The sequence below is a fragment of the Hippopotamus amphibius genome, chromosome 3 (assembly GCF_030028045.1).
Source record: "Hippopotamus amphibius kiboko isolate mHipAmp2 chromosome 3, mHipAmp2.hap2, whole genome shotgun sequence".
NCBI classification, from domain to species: Eukaryota; Metazoa; Chordata; class Mammalia; order Artiodactyla; family Hippopotamidae; genus Hippopotamus; species Hippopotamus amphibius.
Genome location: NC_080188.1, coordinates 124,026,074 through 124,047,477, shown reverse-complemented (window position 1 = coordinate 124,047,477; position 21,404 = coordinate 124,026,074). Strand labels below are relative to the sequence as shown.

The 21,404-nt window shown below is 37.4% G+C and overlaps 2 protein-coding genes across 2 annotated transcripts in view; both read right to left on the bottom strand.

Annotated features, from left to right (window-relative positions):
• The window catches only part of LOC130849472 (solute carrier family 22 member 10-like), a 67,159-nt gene extending 64,489 nt beyond the window's left edge, over positions 1-2,670 (bottom strand). Inside the window, exon 1 of the mRNA XM_057728389.1 lies at positions 2,598-2,670. The gene's annotated coding sequence lies outside the window, so the exon portion shown is untranslated. The remainder of the gene's footprint in view (positions 1-2,597) is intronic.
• An 18,001-nt stretch (positions 2,671-20,671) lies between these two features.
• On the bottom strand, positions 20,672-21,175 carry LOC130848782 (iron-sulfur cluster assembly enzyme ISCU-like). Its single transcript, XM_057727177.1, has one exon. It carries the CDS (start codon positions 21,173-21,175, stop codon positions 20,672-20,674), a length of 504 nt encoding a protein of 167 aa, XP_057583160.1.
• Between the last annotated feature and the right edge of the window lie 229 nt (positions 21,176-21,404).

Sequence of the window (21,404 nt, the reverse complement as noted above, 5' to 3'; positions counted from 1 at the left end):
AACCACTGTAGAAAACAGTGTGGGGAGTCCTCTAAATACTAAAAGTATATGTATCACATGATCCAGCATGCCTACTTCTGGATACATAACTGAAAGAAATTAAATCACCCTCTTAGAAATATCTACATCTATGCTCCCATGTACATTACAGCCCTATTTACAATACCCTAGACATGGAAACATCCCAAGTGTCTGCCAATGGGTGAATAAAGACTACATGTTTTATGTATATAATGTTCTCATCACAAAAAATTGTAGCTATGTGAGGTGTTGCATGAGCTAACTAACCTCATTGTGGAAATTATTTCACAATATATACATATATCTACTTATTATGTTGTACAACTTAAACTTACACAGTGTTAATGTGAGTCATATCTCAATGATGCTGAAAATTTTAATTTTAAAATAAATAATAATATGGTATATAATATTTTGGGATTGGTTTTCTCACTAATCAAAATTACACAGATATTCATTGAAGTAGCTATGTGTATCAATAGCTTGTTTCTTTTTATTGCTGAATAGATGGAATGCGGATACAAAAGTTAGTTTAACCAATCACCTGGCGAAGGCCATCTAGATAGTTACTAGTCTTTGTATGTTTGTTTGTTCATAATTGAGATATAATTGACATAAAACTTATAAGTTTAAGATATACTACATTGATATGATACTGCAAGTATGATATACTGCAATATGATCACCAATATAGTGTCAGCTAATACTTTATTTGTGTCACAAAATTATCATTTTCTTTTTATGGTGAGAACAATTAAGATCTAGTCTGTTATTAAGTTTGAAATTTATAATGTTGTATTGTGGACTATAATTACTAGCTGTGAATTACACCTCCAGAACTTATGTATCTATGAGGTGCAAATTTATACCCTTAAAATTTTCACTAATCCCTACATCTTGCAGCCCTTGATAACCACCATTCTACTCTCTGTTTCCATGAGTCTGATTGCTTTAGATTTGACACTGAAGTTATAAACAGTATGTGTCATTCTCTGACTTATCTCATTCAGCACAATGCTCTCAAGGTCCATCCGTGTTGCCACAGAGAGTAAGATTTTCTTACTTCGTGGCTAAGTAATATTCCATTTTGTATATATACTACATCATTATCCATCATCCAGCAGTGGACATTTAGGTTGTTTCCATATCCTGGTAACTGTATATAATGCTGCAATAAACATGGGAGTGTAGATATCTTTTCAATTTCCTGTTTTCATTTCCATTGGATTTATGCCCAGAGCAGGATTGCTGTATCATATGGTGGTTCTATTTTTAATACTTGGGGGAAATGCCACACTGTTCCCTTTCTTCCACATCTGAACAGCAGTTATTATCTCTTATCTTCTTGATGGTACCTGTTGACTGAAAATTAACAATGATTGAGCTAATGGAGAAATAGATAATTTTATTTGAGCCAAGCAGAGGATTATAACCTAGGAGACAGCCCTTAGAAAACTGAGGACTGTTACAGTTGTTAAAAGTAAAATGCAGAGTCCTATACATTTTTGAGACAAAAGATCATACATGATAATGACAAACTGACAATTTATAAAGTTCACAAAAGTTACATAGTTCAGGTCTGCACATTTGAAATGAGCAGCAGGTCACCATGACCCCTTAAAGAATTAGGAAAACAAAAATTAATCTTGTAAAGTGTTGCTGACATTGGAAGAAGAAGAAAAAAAGCATTGACCATTACACTCAAAGAAGCTTTATCAACTTTCAGGAGGTCTGGTTAATGTATAACGCAGAAGCACATTGCACTACAGTTTGCAAATATTTTCCCATCTGTATTATGTAACATTACTCAGCAGTAAAAAGGAATACAATACTGATACAAAAAAACAGGTGTGGATCTCATGTACACTATACTGAGCAATCCAAACAGGCTTTAGCAGCTTTCAGTAGGTCTGGTTAATGTATAATGCAGAAACACATTGCAGTACAGTTAGAAAATATTTTCCCGTCTGTATCATGTAACATGACTCAGCAGTAAAATGGAAAACAATACTCATACAAAAAAACAGGCATGGGGCAGAAGAATCAAGATAGTGGAGTAGGAGGACGTGTGCTCACTCTCTCTTGTGAGAGCACCAGAATTACAACTAACTGCTGAACAATCATCCACAGAAAGACACTGGAACTCACACACACACAAAAAGAACCAAAACAGCCCACATCCAGAGACTAAGGAGAAGCCTCAATGAGACAATAGGAGGGGCGCGATCCCATTAAAATTAAATCCCATACATGCTGGGTGGGTGACTCACAAGCTGGAGTACAGTTATACTGAAGAAGTCCTGAGGGTTCTGAGCTCCATATCAGGCTTCCTAACCTAGGGGTCCAGCAACAGGAGGAGGAATTCCCAGAGAATCAGACTTTGAAAGCCAGCAGGATGTGACTGCAGGACTTCCACAGGACTGGGGGAAATGGAGACTCCACTCTTGGAGTGCACACAAAAAATGTGCTCACCAGGACCCAGGGGGAAGGAGCAGTGACCCCATAGGAGACTGAACCAGACCTGCCTGCTGGTGTTGGAGGCTTGCCTGCAGAGGTGGGGGGCAGCTGTGGCTCACCGAGGAGACAGGGGCACTGGTGGCAGGAGTTCTGAGAAGTTCTTCTTGCTGTGAGCCCTCCCTGAGTCCACCATTAACCCCACCAAAGAGCCTGTAAGCTCCAGTGCTGAGTCACCTCATGCCAAACGACAACGAGGGTGGGAACACAGCCCCACCCATTGGCAGACAAGCAGATTAAAGTGTCACTGAGCTCCACTTACCAAATCGGATTACAGTTTTAGAGTTCCGCCCACCCAGCCCTACCCACCATCAGTCCCTCCCATCAGGAAGCACCTACAAGCCCCCTAGATAGCTTCCTCCACAAGAGGGAAGACAGCAGAATCAAGCAGTATTAGCAGTATATCATCTAGTGGAACTGAAAATCACAGGCATAGAAAGACAGAGAAAGTGAAAAGGCACAAGACTTTGTACCAGATGAAGGGACAAGATAAAACACCAGAAAAACAACTAAACGAAGAGGAGATAGGCACTCTTACAGAAAAAGAATTCAGAATAATGATGGTGAAGATGATCCAGGACTTTGAAAAAAGACTGGATGCAAAGATCGAAAAGTTGCAAGAAAAGTTTACCAAAGACCTAGAAGAATTAAAGAAGAAACAAAGATATGCAACACAATAACTGAAATGAAAAAAAACACTAGAAGGAACCAATAGCAGATTAACTGAGGCAGAAAGGCGATTAAGTGACCTGGAAGACAGAATGGTGATAATCACTGATGCAGAAAAGAATAAAGAGAAAAGAATGAAAAGAACTGAAGACAGACTAAGAGACCCCTGGAACAACATTCAATGCACCAACATTCACATTATAGGGGTCCCAGAAGGAGAAGAGAGAGAGAATGGACCTGAGAAAATATTGGAAGAGATTATAATTGAAAACTTCCCTAACATGGGAAAGGAAATAGCTACCCAAGTGCAGGAAGTCCAGACAGTCCCAGGCAGGAAAAACCCAAGGAGAAACATGCCAAGACATATAGTAGTCAAACTGACAAAAATTAAAGATAGAGAAAAGTTATTGAAAGCAACAAGGAAAAAACTACAAAAAACATGCAAGGGAACTCCCATAAGGTTAACAGCTGATTTCTCAGCAGAAACTCTGCAAGCCAGAAGGGAGTGGCACGATATATTTAAAGTGATGAAAGGGAAGAACCTACAACCAAGAATACTCTACCCAGCAAGGATCTCATTCAGATTCGATGGAGAAATGAAAAGCTTTACAAACAAGCAACAGCTAAGAGAATTCAGCACCACCAAACCAGCCCTACAACAAATGCTAAAGGAACTTCTCTAAGTGGGAAACATAAAAGAAGAAAAGGACCTACAGAAACAAAAACAAAACAATTAAGAAAATGGTAATAGGAACATACATATCAATAATTGCCTTGAATGTAAATGCGCAAAATGCATGAACCAAAAGACACAGACTTGCTGAATGGATACAAAACCAAGACACACATATATATATATGCTGTCTACAAGAGACCCACTTCAGACCTAGGGACACATACAGATGAAAAGTGAGAGGATGGACAAAGATATTCCATGCAAATGGAAATCAAAAGAAAGCAGAAGTAGCGATACTCGTATTAGATAAAGTAGACTTTAAAATAAAAAATGTTACAAGAGACAAGAAAGGACACTACATAAAGATCGAGGGATCAATCCAAGAAGAGGCGATAACAAGTATAAATATATATGCACCCAACATAGGAGCACCTCAGTACAGAAGGCAAATACTAACAACCATGAAAGAGGAAATCAACAGTAACACAATCATAGTGGGGGACTTTAACACCCCACTTACACCAATGGACAGATCATCCAGACAGAAAATTAATAAGGAAACACAAGCTTTAAATGACACAATAAGTCAGCTTGATTTAATAGATATCTATAGGACATTACATCCAAAAACAGCAGATTACACAATCTTCTCAAGTGTACATGGAACATTCTCCAGGATAGATCACATTTTGGGTCATAAATCAACACTTGGTAAATTCAAGAAAATTGAAATCATATCAAGCATCTTTTTGACCACAATGCTATGAGATTAGAAATCAATTACAGGAAAAAAAAACTATAAAAAACACAAACACATGGAGGCTAAACAATATGCTACTAAATAACCAAGAGATCACTGAAGAAATCAAAGAGGAAATCAAAAAAAAATACCTAGAGACAAATGACAGTGAAAACACAATGACCCAAACCTATGGGATGCAGCAAAGGCAGTTCTAAGAGAGAATTTTACAGTGATACAATCCTACCTTAAGAAACAAGAAAATTCCCAAAAAAAAATCTAAACTTACATCTAAAGAAACTAGAGAAAGAAGAGAAAAAAAAACCCAAAGTTAGTATACGGAGAGAAATCATAAAGATCAGAGCAGAAATAAATGAAATAGAAACAAAGAAAGCAATAGCAAAAAATCAACAAAGCTAAAAGCTGGTTGTTTGAGAAGATAAATAAATTTGATAAACCTGTAGCAAGACTCTCAAGAAAAAGAGGGAGAGGACTCAAATCAATGAAATTTGAAACAGGAGAAGTTACAATGGACACCACAGAAATATAACACACCATAAGAAATTGCTACAAGCAAATATATGCCAACAAAATGGACAACCTGGATGAAGTGGACAGATTCTTAGAAAAGTATAACCTTCCAAGACTGAATCAGGAAGACATAGAAAATATGAACAGACCAATCACAAGGAATCAAATTGAAACTGTGATTAAAATCTCCCAACAAAAAAAGTCCAGGACCAGATGGATTCACAGGTGAATTTTATCTAACATTTAGAGAAGAGCTAACACCCATCCTTCTCAAACTCTTCCAAAACATTGCAGAGGAAGGAACACTCCCAAACTAATTTTATGCAGCCACCATCACCCTGATACCAAAACCAGACAAAGATACTACAAAAAAAGAAAACAACAGATCAATATCATTGATGAATCTAGATGCAAAAATCCTCAACAAAATACTAGCCAACAGAATCCAACAACACATTAAAAGGATCATCCACCATGATCAAGTGGGCTATATCCCTGGAATGCAAGGATGCTTCAATATATGCAAATCAATCAATGTGATACACCATATTAACAAACTGAAGGATAAAAACCACATGATCATCTCAATAGATGCAGAAAAAGCTTCTGACAAAATCCAACACCCATTTATGATAAAAACTCTCCAGAAGGTGGGCATAGAGGGAACCTACTTCAACATAATAAAGGCCATATATGACAAACCCACAGCAAGCAAGATTCTCAATGGGAAAAACTGGAAGCATTCCCTCTAAGATCAGGAAAAACACAAGGATGTCCACTCTCACCATTATTATTCAACATAGTTTTGGAAGTCCTTGCCACAGCAATCAGAGAAGAAAAAGAAATAAAAGGAATCCAAATTGGAAAAGAAGAAGTAAAATTGTCACTGTTCACAGATGACATGATACTATACCTAGAAAATCCTAAAGATGCCACCAGAAAACTACTTGAGCTAATCAATGAATTTGGTAAAGTTGCAGGATACAAAATTAACACACAAAAATCGCTTTCATTTCTATACACTAACAATGAAAGATTAGAAAGAGAAATTAAGGAAACAATCCCATTCACCATTACAACAAAAAGAATAAACTACCTTAGGAATAAACCTAACAAAGGAGGTAAAAGACCTGTACTCAGAAAATTATAAGACACTCATGAAAGAAATCAAGGTGACACAAACAGATGGGGGACATACCATGTTCTTGGATTGGAAGAATCCACATTGTGAAAATGACTATATTACTGAAAGCAATTTACAGATTCAATGCAATCTCAATCAAATTACCAATGGCATTTTTCACAGAACTAGAACAAGAAATTTTCCAATTTGTATGGAAACGCAAAAGACTCTGAATAGCCAAAGCAATCTTGAGAAGGAAAGACAGAGTTGGTGGAATCAGGCTTCCTGACTTCAGGCTATACTACAAGGCTGCAGTGATCAAGATAGTACAGTACTGGCACAAAAACAGAAATATAGACCAATGGACCAAGATAGAAAGCAGAGATAACCTATGGTCAACTACTCTACGACAAAGGAGCCAAGGATATTCAACGGAGAAAAGGCAGCCTCTTCAATAAGTGGTGCTGGGAAAACTGGACAGCTACATGTAAAAGAATGAGATTAGAGCACTTCCTAACACCATGCACAAAAATAAACTCCAAATGGATTAAAAACCTAAATATAAGGCCAGACACTATAAAACTGCTAGAGGAAAACATAGGAAGAGCACTCTTCGATGTAAATAACAGCAAGATCTTTTTTTGATCCACCCCCTAGAATAATGGAAATAAAAACAAAAATAAATAAGTGGGACCTAATGAAACGTCAGTGCTTCTGCACAGCAAAGGACACTATAACCAAGATGAAAAGACAACCCTCAGAATGGGAGAAAATATTTGCAAACGAATTAACAGACAAAGGATTAATCTCCAAATAGTTTTTCCAGCTCAATGTCAGAAAAGCAAACATCCCAATCAAAAAATGGCAGAAGACCTAAATTGGCATTTCTCCAAAGAAGACATATGGATGGCCAAGAGGCACATGAAAAGCTGCTCAATATCACTAATTATTAGAGAAATGCAAATCAAAACTACAGTGAGGTATCACCTCATACCGGTTAGAATGGGCATCATCAGAAACTCTACAAACAGTAAATGCTGGAGAGGGTGTGGAGAAAAGGAATGCTCTTGCACTGCTGGTGGGAATGTAAATTGATACAGCCACTATGGAAAACAGTATGGAGGTTCCTTGCAAAACTAAAAGTAGAACTAACATATGACCCAGCAATCCCAGTACTGGGCATATACCCAGAGAACACCATCATTCAAACAGACACATGCACTCCAATGTTCATTGCAGCACTATTTACAATAGCCAGGACATGGAAGCAACCTAAACGTCCATCAACAGATGAATGGCTAAAGAAGATGTGGTACATATATACAATGGAATAGTACTCAGCTGTAAAAAGCAAGGAAACTGGGACATTTGTAGAGACATGGATGGACCTAGAGACTGTCATACAGAGTGAAGTGAGTCAGAAAGAGAAAAACAAATATTGTGTATTAACACATATACACGGACTATAGAAAAATGGTACAAATCAACCGGTTTGCAAGGCATAAATAGAGACACAGAGGTAGAGAACAAACATATGGACCCCAAGTGGGGAAAGTGGGGAGGGTTGGGGGGGGGATGAATTGGGAGATTGGGATACCAAATTGTACACTCTAAATATATGCAGTTTATCATAAAATATTAAAAATTAATAAAAAAATAAAAAAAAGAAACAAAAAAACAGGCATGGATGTTGTGTGCACTATACTGAGCAATCCAAACAGCCATGGTAGCTTGTCTCCTCCACACAAGACCCCAGAATTGAAATGCCCAGTGCCTTGACATACCCAGTTCCCAGTGTTGACCTGCACCCATGTAATCTCCCTTTTTCTCTGAATCCCCTCACTGGAGCACAGGTTTTGACCCAATCACTTTCATCTCATCCTATCTGATTAAATGTGTAATTACATGTCTTATAGCCTTGGTTGTAGAACAGTCCTTCCAGTTTCCAGGTAGTTTTCACTGAGAATTGTTCTACATGTAAATGTGTTTTCTTAAATATATATTGATTGGCAAGGAGGCAAGCTCCACATCCTCTTGCTCCACCATCTAGATCTCTCTCTGGTTTCACATTTTCTTTTTTTTTTAATTATAGCCATCCTAGTATGTGTGAACTGGTTTCTCATAGAGTTTTGATTTGCACTTCCCTAATAAATGATGATGTTGAGCTTCTTTTCATGGGCTTATTACTATTTATTTATCTTTTTTGTAAATATATCTATTCAAATCCTTTGCTAATTTTTAATTGGTTTTCCATTTTATTGTTGAGTTATTTGTATATTCTGGATCTAAACGTTTAACAGATATATGATTTGCCAATATTTTCACCCATTTGAATTTGTCTTTTCTATTTCCTGATAATATCCTTTGATTCAAAAAAGTTTTTAATTTTGATAAACAGTTTACTTATTTTTCTTTTGTTGTTTGTGCTTTTGGTGTCTAATAATCCATTGCTGAATACAAGGTTATAGTTTCTTTCTATGTTTTCTTTTGAGTTTTAAAATTTTCACTCATATATAGGTCATTATTCTGTTATGAAGTAAATGTGTGTAAGGTGTTAGGTAGATACAAACTGTATTCTGTTATATGTGGATATTTATTTGTTCAACAGTATTTGCTGAAGAGACTGATCTTTCCCACATTGAATGATCTTGGCAACATTGTCAAAAATCAGTTGGCTATAAATGTATGGATTTATTTCTGGGCTCTCAGTCTATTACATTGTTTTTTATGTCTATCTTATGCCAGTAGCATAATATTTGATTATTAAAAATTTTTAGTACTGAAACTAAGACATATGGGTCCTATTAACTTATTTTTCTTTTACACCATTGTTTGGTTGTTTCCAGTCCCAAATTCAACTGAATTTCAGGTTCAGCTTTTCTGTTTCTAGAAAGAAAACAACATGGGTGTTTTGATAGGGATTTCAACTAAACTGTAGTTTGCATTAAACACTGTCGAGTTTATTGATAACATTAACTCTTCCTACCTCGTTAACTTAGCATGACTTCTGTTTGTGTAGTTCTTCTCTAATTTCTTTCAACAAGGCTTTACAGTTTTCAATGTGCAATTCATTCATGACCTATGTTCCATTTATTTCAAAGTATTTTATTCTTTTAGAAGATGGTGTAAGAGTAATAATTTTCTTCATTTTCTTTTCAAATTATTGGTTTCAGGTATATAGAAAAATGACTGATTTTTAAGTCTTTATCTTGTAACCTATAACATTGTTGAATTCATTTATTTGTTCTAATGGGTTTCTTGCACATTCTTTGGTATCTTCTATATGTATAGAATCATGTCATCTGAAAATATAGGTAGGTTCTTATTTCTTCCTTTTCAGTTTAGGCAAATTTTTGTTCTCCCTCTGACCTAGTTGCTCTAATTAGATTCCCCAGTATAATGTTGAATAGCAGCAGTGAAAACAGACATCTTTTCTTGCTCTTCATCTTAATGAGAAAGATTTTATGCTTTCAGCATTGAGTATGATGTTAGCTATAGCTTTTTTTCTTAAGTACCCTTTAATGTATTTGGTAAGTTCCATGTTATTCCTATTTCATTTTTATCATGAAAAGTGTTTGATTTCATAAAATGCCTCCCATGCATCTCAACATTATATAGGTTTTTCTTTCCTTCTATTAAAATGGTATATTATATTGGATGATTTTTTATGATAAACATTTGCATTCCTGAAATAAATCTAATTTTTTATGATGTATTATCCTTTTACTAGGCAGTTAGATTCAGTTTTTTATTATTTTGTTGAATATTTTTGTATCTATATTTGTAGGGAATGCTTTCCCTTTGTTGTGATGTCACTGTCTAGCTTTGATATCATAACAACACTGGTCTCATAGAATGAGTTAGGAAGTTTTCCTCCTCTTCTGTTTTATAGAAGAGTTCAAGAAATATTGGGGTTAATACTTCAAGTGTTTTGTGGAATTCACCAGTAAAGCTATTGGCCCTGGACCTTATTTTCTTGGCAGATAAATTTTTTTTAATTAATTCAATCTCTCCTTGTTTTACCTCTGCTAAGATTATCTCTTCTTGATTCATTTAAGGTAACATTAGGGTGTCTAAGAATTTTTCCATTTCATCTAGGTACCCAATTATTTGACATATACTTGCCATAGTATTCTAACACTTTTTGAAAATTATTTAATCATGGTATTAATATCCCCACTTTTATGTCTCATTTTAGATACTTTTCTCTGTCTCTGTCTCTATCTCTCTCGCTTTTGCTCTCTAAGTGTCACTCTAGCTCTCTCTCTCCCTCCTTGCCCCACCTCTCCTTCTCCATCTGCCCTCCTTCTCCTCTCTGTTGGTACTCTTGGCAAAGATAATCAGCTTTGTAGGAATTTTCAAAGAAATTATTACTTATTGCATTGAATCTACTATTTCTATTTTCACTTCATCTTCCTTCGAATCTTTATTTCCTTACTTTTCTGTCTTTGAATTTACATTTCTCTTATTTTTCCATGTCCTTAACATGTAAGGTTAGCTTTTTAAATTTCACATTTTTCTTCTATTTTTTATGTATTTAAAATTTTTCTGCTTTATCGAGGTATAATTCACAGATAAAATTGTATACATCTAAATGTTCAATTTGGGGGATACTGGAAAAAGATGTGGAAGAGTAGGACATGGTGATCACCTTCCTCCACACAAATACATCAAAAACACATCTACTTGGGGAGTGACTCCTGGAGAACACCTTCTGAATGCCGCAGGGGACCTCAGATCGCCAAAAAGGCAAGAGAATTTCCATGTAAGTGGGTAGTGCAAAGGAAGGAAGGGAAAAAGAGGGACAAAGAATTCTGAGCAGACCGGCCCCTCTGGGAGGGAGCTGTGAGGGGGGAAGACTCCCACACATGGGGGAGCCACCTAACTTGTGGGGAAGGACAAAGGGAGCCTCGAAGCCCCCAGAAGGGAGAGCAATGGCAGGTCAGCTGAGTGCAGAGCAGAGAGATCCCCACATGGAGGAGTCAGGCAGCACTCCTCAGCCAGAGAAGTTAATCTGCTCACCCATGGCAGCACTTGGTGAGCTGGGGGGCTCGGTGCCAAGGCTTGGGCTTCAGAGAACAGACTCCAGGGAGAGAGTGGGGCTGGTTGCATAAGAAAAGCCTCAGGGTCAGGTGAGCCAGCAAGATATGAGGAAGTTTGGGGAAAATCCTGGGCTAGATGGAGAGGCAGGGGACTTTTGTTTCAGAGTGCTTGGGAGGAAATTCCCTCAATGCAAACTCACAGACCATGAAGTGGCATGACCCATGACTACTGTATTGAAATTCCCACCTCCCACCCAGCATGGCTGACCAGTGGCTGCTGGATCGAAAAGCCCACCATCCCACACCCCCACCTGCCCTGCATGCCACTGAGTCGTGTAGAATGCCTACCCACCTGCTGGCCACCATTCTCCCCTGCCCCTGCCACTGCACCACTGGTGTGGGGGCTGCTAGATCAAAAAGCCAGCTGCCCTGCACCCCGCCTGCCCCACATGCTGCTGAGTCCCACCAAACTCCTGCTCACTTGCCTGCCAACCCGCTTCCCTGCCCCTGCTGCCACGCAGCTGGCCTATGGCCCACTCACCCACAGGGTCAGAGTGCTTGGGAGGAAATTCCCTCGATGCAAACTCACAGGCCTGAAGTGGCATGACCTACAACTGCTGGATCAAAAAGCCCCCTCCCCACCCCTCTGCCAAGGGTCCTGTGTGTAAGGCAAGTTATTGGCCACACCCTCCCAAAAGAAGGAGAAGCCCACCAACACCAAGGGTTCCAAATTCAGGACCAGCTTCCCTGGGAGAATGCACAGCACACCTCAGGCTCAGTCTGAACTCTGCTGCTGCAAGGAATCCCACAGATTTCAGATAGACTGCCATCTCCTTCCCTACCCCCGACCTGAAGTTGCAAGTGAGCCCCAATCACCCTCTTTCACCCCCTCTTGCCTGGGTGGGGAACTGAATCCTGAGAGCAACCCACATGCAAAATAGGGAACAAAACCAAAACTGATCCACAAGGACTGCAGGACCAAAGAAGACAAAGGGAAATGGCTGCAAGAGGAGCCAATTTAATGCCCACAATAGGCTTGAAAGAACCTGCATCTGTGAATCACCTGATTAGATGAGTGTTACTACAAGAGAGACTGCAGACATAGGGGACAACTGTGGGGACAAATACACACAGGGCTAATACCAGATCACATTGAGCTCTCCACAGTCCTCTCCACAGCAGGGGCAGAGCCATATCTAGAAATATTACAGGACATTTTGGTATGCTTATCCTGTTAATGGTTTTGGGTATTTGTTATTTAAAATTTTACTGTACATATGTGTATGTGGATTTGCCTGTAATTGGTATGAATACTCTCTCCTTTCTTTTCTTTGTTCTCCCCTTTTTCTCTTGTCATTGGTTTCCTTTCCTCTTCTCTTTCTGCAAGTGGAGTGTGCACATCTCCCTGTATCATTTTGACTGATTAGAGTTGCTTTTACCACCAGTCTTGGGGATCTGTCTGTTCTTTCCCTTTCTTCCATTTTTTCTTCCTTTTTTTCTTTGCACTCCTTCTACCTCCTTTTTCTCCATGCCGTGCAGCATCCAGGGTCTTGGTGCCCTGGCTAGGGGTCATACCTGGACCTCTGAAACAGCAGAGCAGAGTCCAGACATTGGACCACCAGAGAACTCCTGACCCCATGGACTATTAATTACCAACTGCTCCCCCAGAGTTCTCATTCTCAACACAAAGCTCCAAATCCAATCAAAGGCCAGCAAGCTCCAGTGCTTGACACCTCAAGCCAAACAGAACAGAGATAAGAGGAATTTCTACTAGGCAGCATAGGGAAAGGAGACAGCAAATATGATAAATTAGACAAAATGAGAAAACAAAGAAACACTTTGCAGGCAAAGGAGCAAGATAAAAATGAACAAGACCAAATAAATGGAGAAGAAATTTGAAAATTGCCTGAAAGAGAATTCAGAGTAATGATAGTGAAGATGATCCAAAAATCTCGAAAACAAAGTAAGAAAGTACAAGAAGCATTTAATAAGCACCTAGAAGAACTAAAGAGCAAATAACCTGTAATGAATAACACAATAACTGAAATTAAAAATAATCTAGATGGTATAAAAAGTAGAATAACTGTGGCAGAAGAACAAGTAAGTGAGGTGGAAGATGGAATGGGGGAAATAACTGACAGGAAAAAGAAAAAAGAATAAAAAGAATAGAAGACAGCCTCAGAGACTTCAGGGATAATATTAAGCATAGTAACATTTGAAACATAGGCATCCCAGAAGAAGAAGAAAAAAAGAAAGGGTCTGAGAAAATATTTGAGGAGATTATGGTGGAAAATTTCCCCCACATGGAAAAGGAAATAGTAAATGAAGTCCAAGAAGTGCAGAGAGTCCCATACAAAATAAACCCAAGGAGAAACAGAACAAGGGACATATTAATCTAACTAACGAAAATTAAACACAAAGAAAAAATATGAAAAGCAGCAAGAGAAAAGCAACAAATAACAAATAAGGGAAAACCCATAAGGATAACAGCGGATCTCTCTGCAGAAACTCTGAAGGCCAGAAGGGTGTGCAGGAGATAATTAAAGTCTTGAAAGAGAAAAACCTACAGCCAAGAACACTCTACCCAGCAAGAATCTCATTTAGGTTTGACGGACAAATCAAAGATTTACAGACATGCAAAAGTTAAGAGAATTCAACACCAACAAAGCAGGCTTACAACAACTGCTAAAGGAACTCCTCTAGGCACTAAACACAAGACAAGGAAAAGACCTACAAAAACACAGCTGAAACAATTAAGAAAATGGTGATAGGAACATGCATGTCAATAATTACCTTAAATGTAAATGACCAAAAGACACAGACTGGCTGAATGGATACAAAAAAAAGACTCTTATATATGCTGACTACAAGAAACTCACTTAAGACCTAGGGACACATACAGACTAAAAGTAAGGGGATGGAGATAGATATTCCATGCAAATGGAAGTCAGAAGAAAGCTGGGGTAGCTATACTCATATCAGACAAATTAGACATTAATCTAAAAACATTACAAGAAACAAGGAAGGACACTACATAATGATCAAGGGATCCATCCAAGAAGAGAATATAACAATTGTAAATATCTATGCACCCAACATAGGAGGACCTCAATACATAATGCAAATGATAACAGCCATAAAAGGGGAAGTCGATACTAACACAATAATATTTGGAGACTTTAACAACCCACTTGTGCCAATGGACAGATCAACCAAAAGAAAATAAATCAGGACACACAAGCTCTAAATGATGCATTAGACCATCTGGACTTAACTGATATTTATAGGACATTCCATCCAAAACTTACAAAATATACATTCTTCTCAAGTGCACAGGGAACATTCTCCAGGATAGAGCATATATTGGAGCATAAATCAAACCTCAGTAAATTCAAGAGAATTGATATCATATTAAGCATCTTCTCTGACCACAATGCTGTGAGACTAGATTTCAATTACCTGAAAAAAGAACTGTAAAAAATACAAACACATGGAGGCTAAACAATATGCTATTAAACAACCAAGAGGTCATTGCAGAATTCAAAAAAGAAACAAGAAAATACCAAGAAACAAATGACAATGAAAACACGATGACCCAAAACCCATGGGATGCAGCAAAAGCAATTCCAAGATGGAATTGTATAGCAATACAATCCTACCTCAAGAAAGAAGAAAAATTTTGAATAAACAACCTAACCTTACACCTAAAACAATTAGAGAAAGAAGAACAAAAAACCCCCAAAGTGAGCAGCAGGAAAGGAATCATAAAGATCAGATCAGAACTAAATGAAAAAGAAATGAAAGAAACAATAACAAAGATCAATAAAACTAAAACCTGGTTCTTTGAGAAGATAAATAAAATTGATAAACCATTGGCCAGACTCATCAGGAAAAAAAGGGAGAAGATGCAAATCAAAAAATCAGAAATGAAAAAGGAGAAGTTACAACAGACACTGCAGAAAAATAAAGGATCATGAGAGACTACTACAAACAACTATAGGCCAAAAAAATGGACAACGTGGTAGAAATGGATAAATTCTTAGAAAAATACAATCTTCAGAGACTGAACCAGGAACAAACAGAAAATTTGAACAGACAAATCACAAGTATGGAAATTGAGACTGTGATTAAAAATATCCCAACAAACAAAAGCCCAGGACCAGATGGATTCACAGGAGAATTCTATCAAACATTTCAAGAAGAGCTAACACCTATCCTTCTCAAACTCTTACAAAATATAGCAGAAGGAGGAACACTCCCAAACTCATTCTGCGAGGCCACCATCACTCTGATACCAAAACCAGAAAAAGATGCCACACAAAAAAACTTTACAGGCCAATATCACTGATGAATATAGATGCATAAATCCTCAACTAAATATTATCAAACAGAATCCAACCGCACATTAGAAAGATCATGTGCCACGATCAAGTGGGATTTATCCCTGGAATGCAATGATTCTTCAATATACACAAATCAATCAATGTGATACATCATATTAAAAAATTGAAGGATAAAAACCATATGATCATCTCAATAGATGCAGAAAAAGCTTTTGACAAAATTCAACATCCATTTATGATAAAAAACTGTCCAGAAAGTGGGCATAAAGGGAAGTTATCTCAACATCATAAAAGCCATATATGATAAACCAACAGCCAAAAACATTCTAAACAGTGAAAAGCTGAATGCATTCCCTCTAAGGACAGGAAGAAGACACGGATGCCCATGCTCACCACTATTATTTAGCATAGTTTTGTAAGTTTTAGCCACAGCAATCAGAGAGAATAAGAAATAAAAGAAATCCAAATTGGAAAAGAAGTAAAATTGTCACTCTTTGCAGATAACCTGACATTATACATAGAAAACCGTAAAGATTCTACCACAAATATGCTAGCACTAATTGATGAATAAAGTAGCAGGATGCAAAATTAATGCACAGAAATCTCTTGCATTCCTATACAATAACAATGAAAGAGTAGAAAGAGAAATTAAGGAAACTCTTCCATTTACCATTGCAACAAAAAGAATAAACTACCTAGGAATAAAACTCCTAAGGAGGCAAAAGACCCGTATGCAGAAAACTATAAGACACTGATGAAATAAATCAAAGACCATACAAACAGGTGGAGAGAAATACCATGTTCTTGGATTGGAAGAATCAACATTGTCAAAATAACTATCCTACCCAAAGCAATTTACATACTCAACACAATCCCTATCAAACTACCAACGGCATTTTTCACAGAACTAGGACAAGAAATCTTACAATTTGCATGGAAATGCAAAAGACCCCGAATAGCCAAAGCAATCTTGAGAAGGAAAGACGGAGCTGGCAGAATTAGGCTTCCTGACTTCAATGTATACTACAAGGCTACAGTGATCAAGTCAGTTAGGTACTGGCACAAAAACAGAAATATAGATCAATGGAACACAATAGAGAGTCCAGAGATAAACCCACGCACATGTGGGCATCTTTGCTTTGACAAAGGAGGCAAGAATATACAATAGAAAAAAGACAGCCTCTTTAATAAGTAGTGCTGGGAAAATTGGACAGCTACATGTAAAAGAATGAAATTAGAACACTTACTAACACCATACACAAAAATAAACAAAAAATGGATTAAAGACCTAAATGTAAGACCAGACTCTATAAAACTCTTAGAGGAACATATAGGCAGAACACTGTTTGACATAAACCAAAGCAAATTCCTTTTTGACCCTTGACCTAGAATAATGGAAATAAAATCAAGAATAAGCAAATGGGAACCCAATGAAACATAAAAGCTTTTGCACAGCAAAAGAAACCATAAAGAAGACAGGAAGACAACCCTCAGAATGGGAGAAAGTATTTGCCGACAAAGCAACTGATAAAGTATTAATCTCCAAACTATACAAGAATCTCAAGCAAATAACCCAATCCACAAATGGGCAGAAGACCTAAATAGACATTTGTCCAAAGAAGACATGCACATGGCTAACAAACACATGAAAAGCTGCTCAACATCACTAATCATTAGAGAAATGCAAGTCAAAGCCACAATGAAGTATCACCTCACACCAGTCAGAAAGGCTATCAACAAAAAATCTGGGAACAATAAATGCTGGAGAGCATGTGGAGAAAAGGGAACCCTCCAGCACTGTTGGTGGGAATGTAAATTGATACAGCCACTATGGAAAACAGTTTGGAAGTTCCTTTAAAAACTAAAAATGGAACTGCTATATGACCCAGCAATCCCACTACTGGGCATATATCCAGAGAAAACCATAATCCAAAAAGAAGCATGTACCACAATGTTCATTGCAGCACTGTTTACAATAGCCAGGACATGGAAGCAACCTAAATGCCCATCAACAGATGAATGGATAAAGAAGATGTGGCACATATATACAATGGAATATTACTCAGCTATAAAAAATGAAATTGAGTTATTTGTAATAAGGTGGATAGACCTAGAGTCTGTCATACAGAGTGAAGTAACCCAGAAAGAGAAAAACAAAAAGCGTATACTACCTCATGTATATGGAATCTAAAAAATAAAAAAGAAAAGTGGTACTGATGAACCCAGTGACAGGGCAAGGATAAAGATGCAGATGTAGAGAATGGACTTGAGGACACAGGGTTGGAGGTGGGGGCGAAGGGGAAGCTAGGACGAAGTGGGAGAGTAGCATTGACATATATACACTACCAAATGTAAAACAAATAGCAAGTGGGAAGTTCCTGCATAACATAGGTAGATGAACTCCGTGATGGGTGATGACTTAGAGGGCCAGGACAGGGAGGGTGGGAGGGAGGGGGTCACGGGAGAGAGGGGATATGGGGATATATGTATAAATACAGCTGATTCCCTTTGGTGTACCTCAAAAATTGGCACAACAGTGTAAAGCAATTATATGGTATACCTCAAAAATTGGCACAACAGTGTAAAGCAATTATATTCCAATAAAGAGCTTTAAAACTTTTTTTAAATAAATAAAAATGTATACCAAGCTCATAGAGAAAGAAAACACATTGATGGTTGTCAGAGGTGGGGGGTGAGGGTGGGTGAAATGGGTGAAGGGAGTCAAAATGTACAAACTTACAGTTATAAAATAAGTCATTACAATGTAATGCACAATGTTGTAATGACTATAGTTAATAACACTGCATTGTGTACTTGAGAGTTGCTAAGAGAGTAAATTTTTAAAGTTTTCCTCACAAGAAAAAAAATTCTGTGACATATATGATGACAGATGTCAACCAGAATTATTGCAGTGATCATTTCCAGCATATACAAATATTGAATCATTATGTTGTACACCTTAAACTCGTATAACTTTGTATGCCAATTATACCCCCCCAAAATATATAAAACTCTTAAAAAATGTCTAATTTGAGGATTTATGTATATTGTGAAAAGATCACCACAACCAAACTTATTAACATATCCATCATTTTTCAGATTTTTTTGTGCATGAGAGAGAAATTCTGATCTCGCCTCTTGCAATTTTTGAGTATAGAGGATGGTATTGTTAGCTATATTTATCATGATATACAGTACAGCACCAGGATTTATTCATTCTGAAAGCCTGAAACTTTGCAGTCTTTGCCCAATATCTCATTTTTTTAAGCAACAAAATCTTGGCAACCACCTCTCTATATTATACTACTCTGATTTAAGTATTTCAGATTCCACCTATAAGTCATGTAGTATTTGTCTTGTGTCCAGCTTAGTTTTTACAATGTGATAATTCATTCATGTTCTTGCAAATGACAGGCTTTCCTTCTACTTAAAGAGAGAATAGTATTCCATTGAATGTTCCTGTCACACTTTTTAAAATTCTTTTATTTATCTACTCATCAACAATATTTAAGTTGTTTCTGTACATTGGGTATGGGATGGCAGATGTGTCTTTGCAATAGTTATTTCTTTTCCTTTGTATATATACCCAGGAATGAAACTGTTGAATCTTCTTAACTTTTTGAGGAAACTTCACACTGTTTGCCATAATGGCGGTACCAATTTACATTCACAATAAGGTTGTGCAAAAGCTCCCTTTTCTCCACAGACTTGCAAATTCTTATCGTTTTTCTGTTTGATTACACCATTTCTAAAAGGTGTTAGGTGATGTCTCATTGTGGTTTTAATTTGCATTTCCCTGATGATTATGAACACCTTCTAATATATATGTTGACCTTTTGTATTTCTTCTTTTGAGAACTTTCTGTATATGTTCTTTGCCCTCTTTTCAAATTGAATTATTTGTTTTTCTGCTATTGAGTCATTAAATATTGGTTTTCTTCTTATACATTTTTATTTTCAGCCCTTTTCAGATATATATCTTGCAAATATTTCCTCCCATTTCATAGGTTGCCACTCTGTTGATTGGTTTCATTGCTGTGCAGAAGTTTTTAACTTCATATAACTACTCTTGCCTATTTTTGTTTTTGTTGCCTGGGCTTTTAGGTTATATCCAAAAAATCATTGCATTTTTCTAGTTTTGTAAGGAATGCCAATAAGAATTTAACAGATTGTATTGAATTTGTAGACCTACTCAGGCAGTACGAACATTTTGACAGTATTAACTCAGCCAGTTCATAAACAAAGGATATTTTCATTTATTTCTGTCCTTTTTAATTTCCTTCATCAATATTTTAAATTATTAGTGTTCAAGTATTTCTCCCCCTAAGTTAACTTTATTCCTAAGTTTTCTCTTTGTTGCTTTGTGAGTAGGATTTTTTCTTCATATCATTTTGGATAATTTATTGTTTGTGTATAGAAATGCCAATGATTTTTGTACATTTCTTTGTATCCTAAATCTTTACTGAATTCATGTATTAGTTCTAACTCTTTTCTGTGTGTAATCTTTAGCGTTTTCTGCATATATGATCAATTCATCAACAAATAGAAATAATTTTACTTTTTCCTTTCCTATTTGCATGTCTTTTTTTTCTGTCTTAGATTCCTTTATTATATATATGCAAATCTGTTTTATGTACAATACTTGGTCCTACCAAATAAGTTTACCAAGGCATTCGACTGGTAATCTTCCCTGCAATAGATTCAGGGAAAGTTAGATATTTGTGCACTTCACGAGTACCCAAACCTGAGACTTAACTATTGATTTCAGTTTTGGGGCCATACACACAATTTGAAATAGACATACACTAAGTTAAGGCGATGAAAGTGAGAAGCCACAGGATTCAGATCAACTAGACTGTGTATTTTGCTTGTATTAGAGTTACAACGTGAATGACAAATGCTGTGTGAATCTCATTGCACTTTTATTGTAGTGCAAGGTCTTCTGAACAGCTAAGTGACTGCACGGTGCGGGGGTAAGCAGCCCATGTGACCTGCGGGAGGCTTTGCCAGGGGCTCATTTCTTCTCAGCCTCTCCTTTCTTGGGTTCTTGTTTCAGTTTATAATCAGCCAGGGCAGCCTTGATGGCATCTTCGGCCAGCATGGAGCAGTGTAGTTTCACAGGCGGGAGGCACAGCTCCTTGGCGATGTCTGTGTTTTTGATGGTCAAGGCTTCCTCCACCGTCTTCCCCTTTACCCATTCAGTGGCTAACGAGCTGGAGGCAACAGCAGAACCACAGCCAAATGTTTTAAAACTGGCATCCACGATCTTCCCATTTTCATCCATTTGAATCTGTAATTTCACGACATCACCACACGTTGGAGCCCCCACCAATCCGGTTCCAACATTTTTAGATGTCTTATCAAGGGACCCCACATTCTGGGGATTTTCATAATGATCAACAACCTTCTTGTGAGAGAGCCGAGCCGGAGCTGACAACTCCCTGGCGGGCAGGTGAGGGGCCCGGAGTATCAGGGCCACCGCCGGACGCCGCCATCTTGCGGGCTGGCGCCTCTGCATGTCTTTTATTTGTTTTTATTGCCTAATTACACTAGCTATGACTGCCAGCAGTGGATCTTAAAGGAAAACCTTTCAGTATTTCACCTTTGAGTATGTTAGCTGTGGGCTATCAATATGTGGTCTTTACTGATTTGATGTTAAGTTTCTTCTATATCTACTTTGTTCAGAATTTTTATCGTGTGGATGTTAAATATTTTCTATATTTTCAGCATCCATTGATATGATCCCA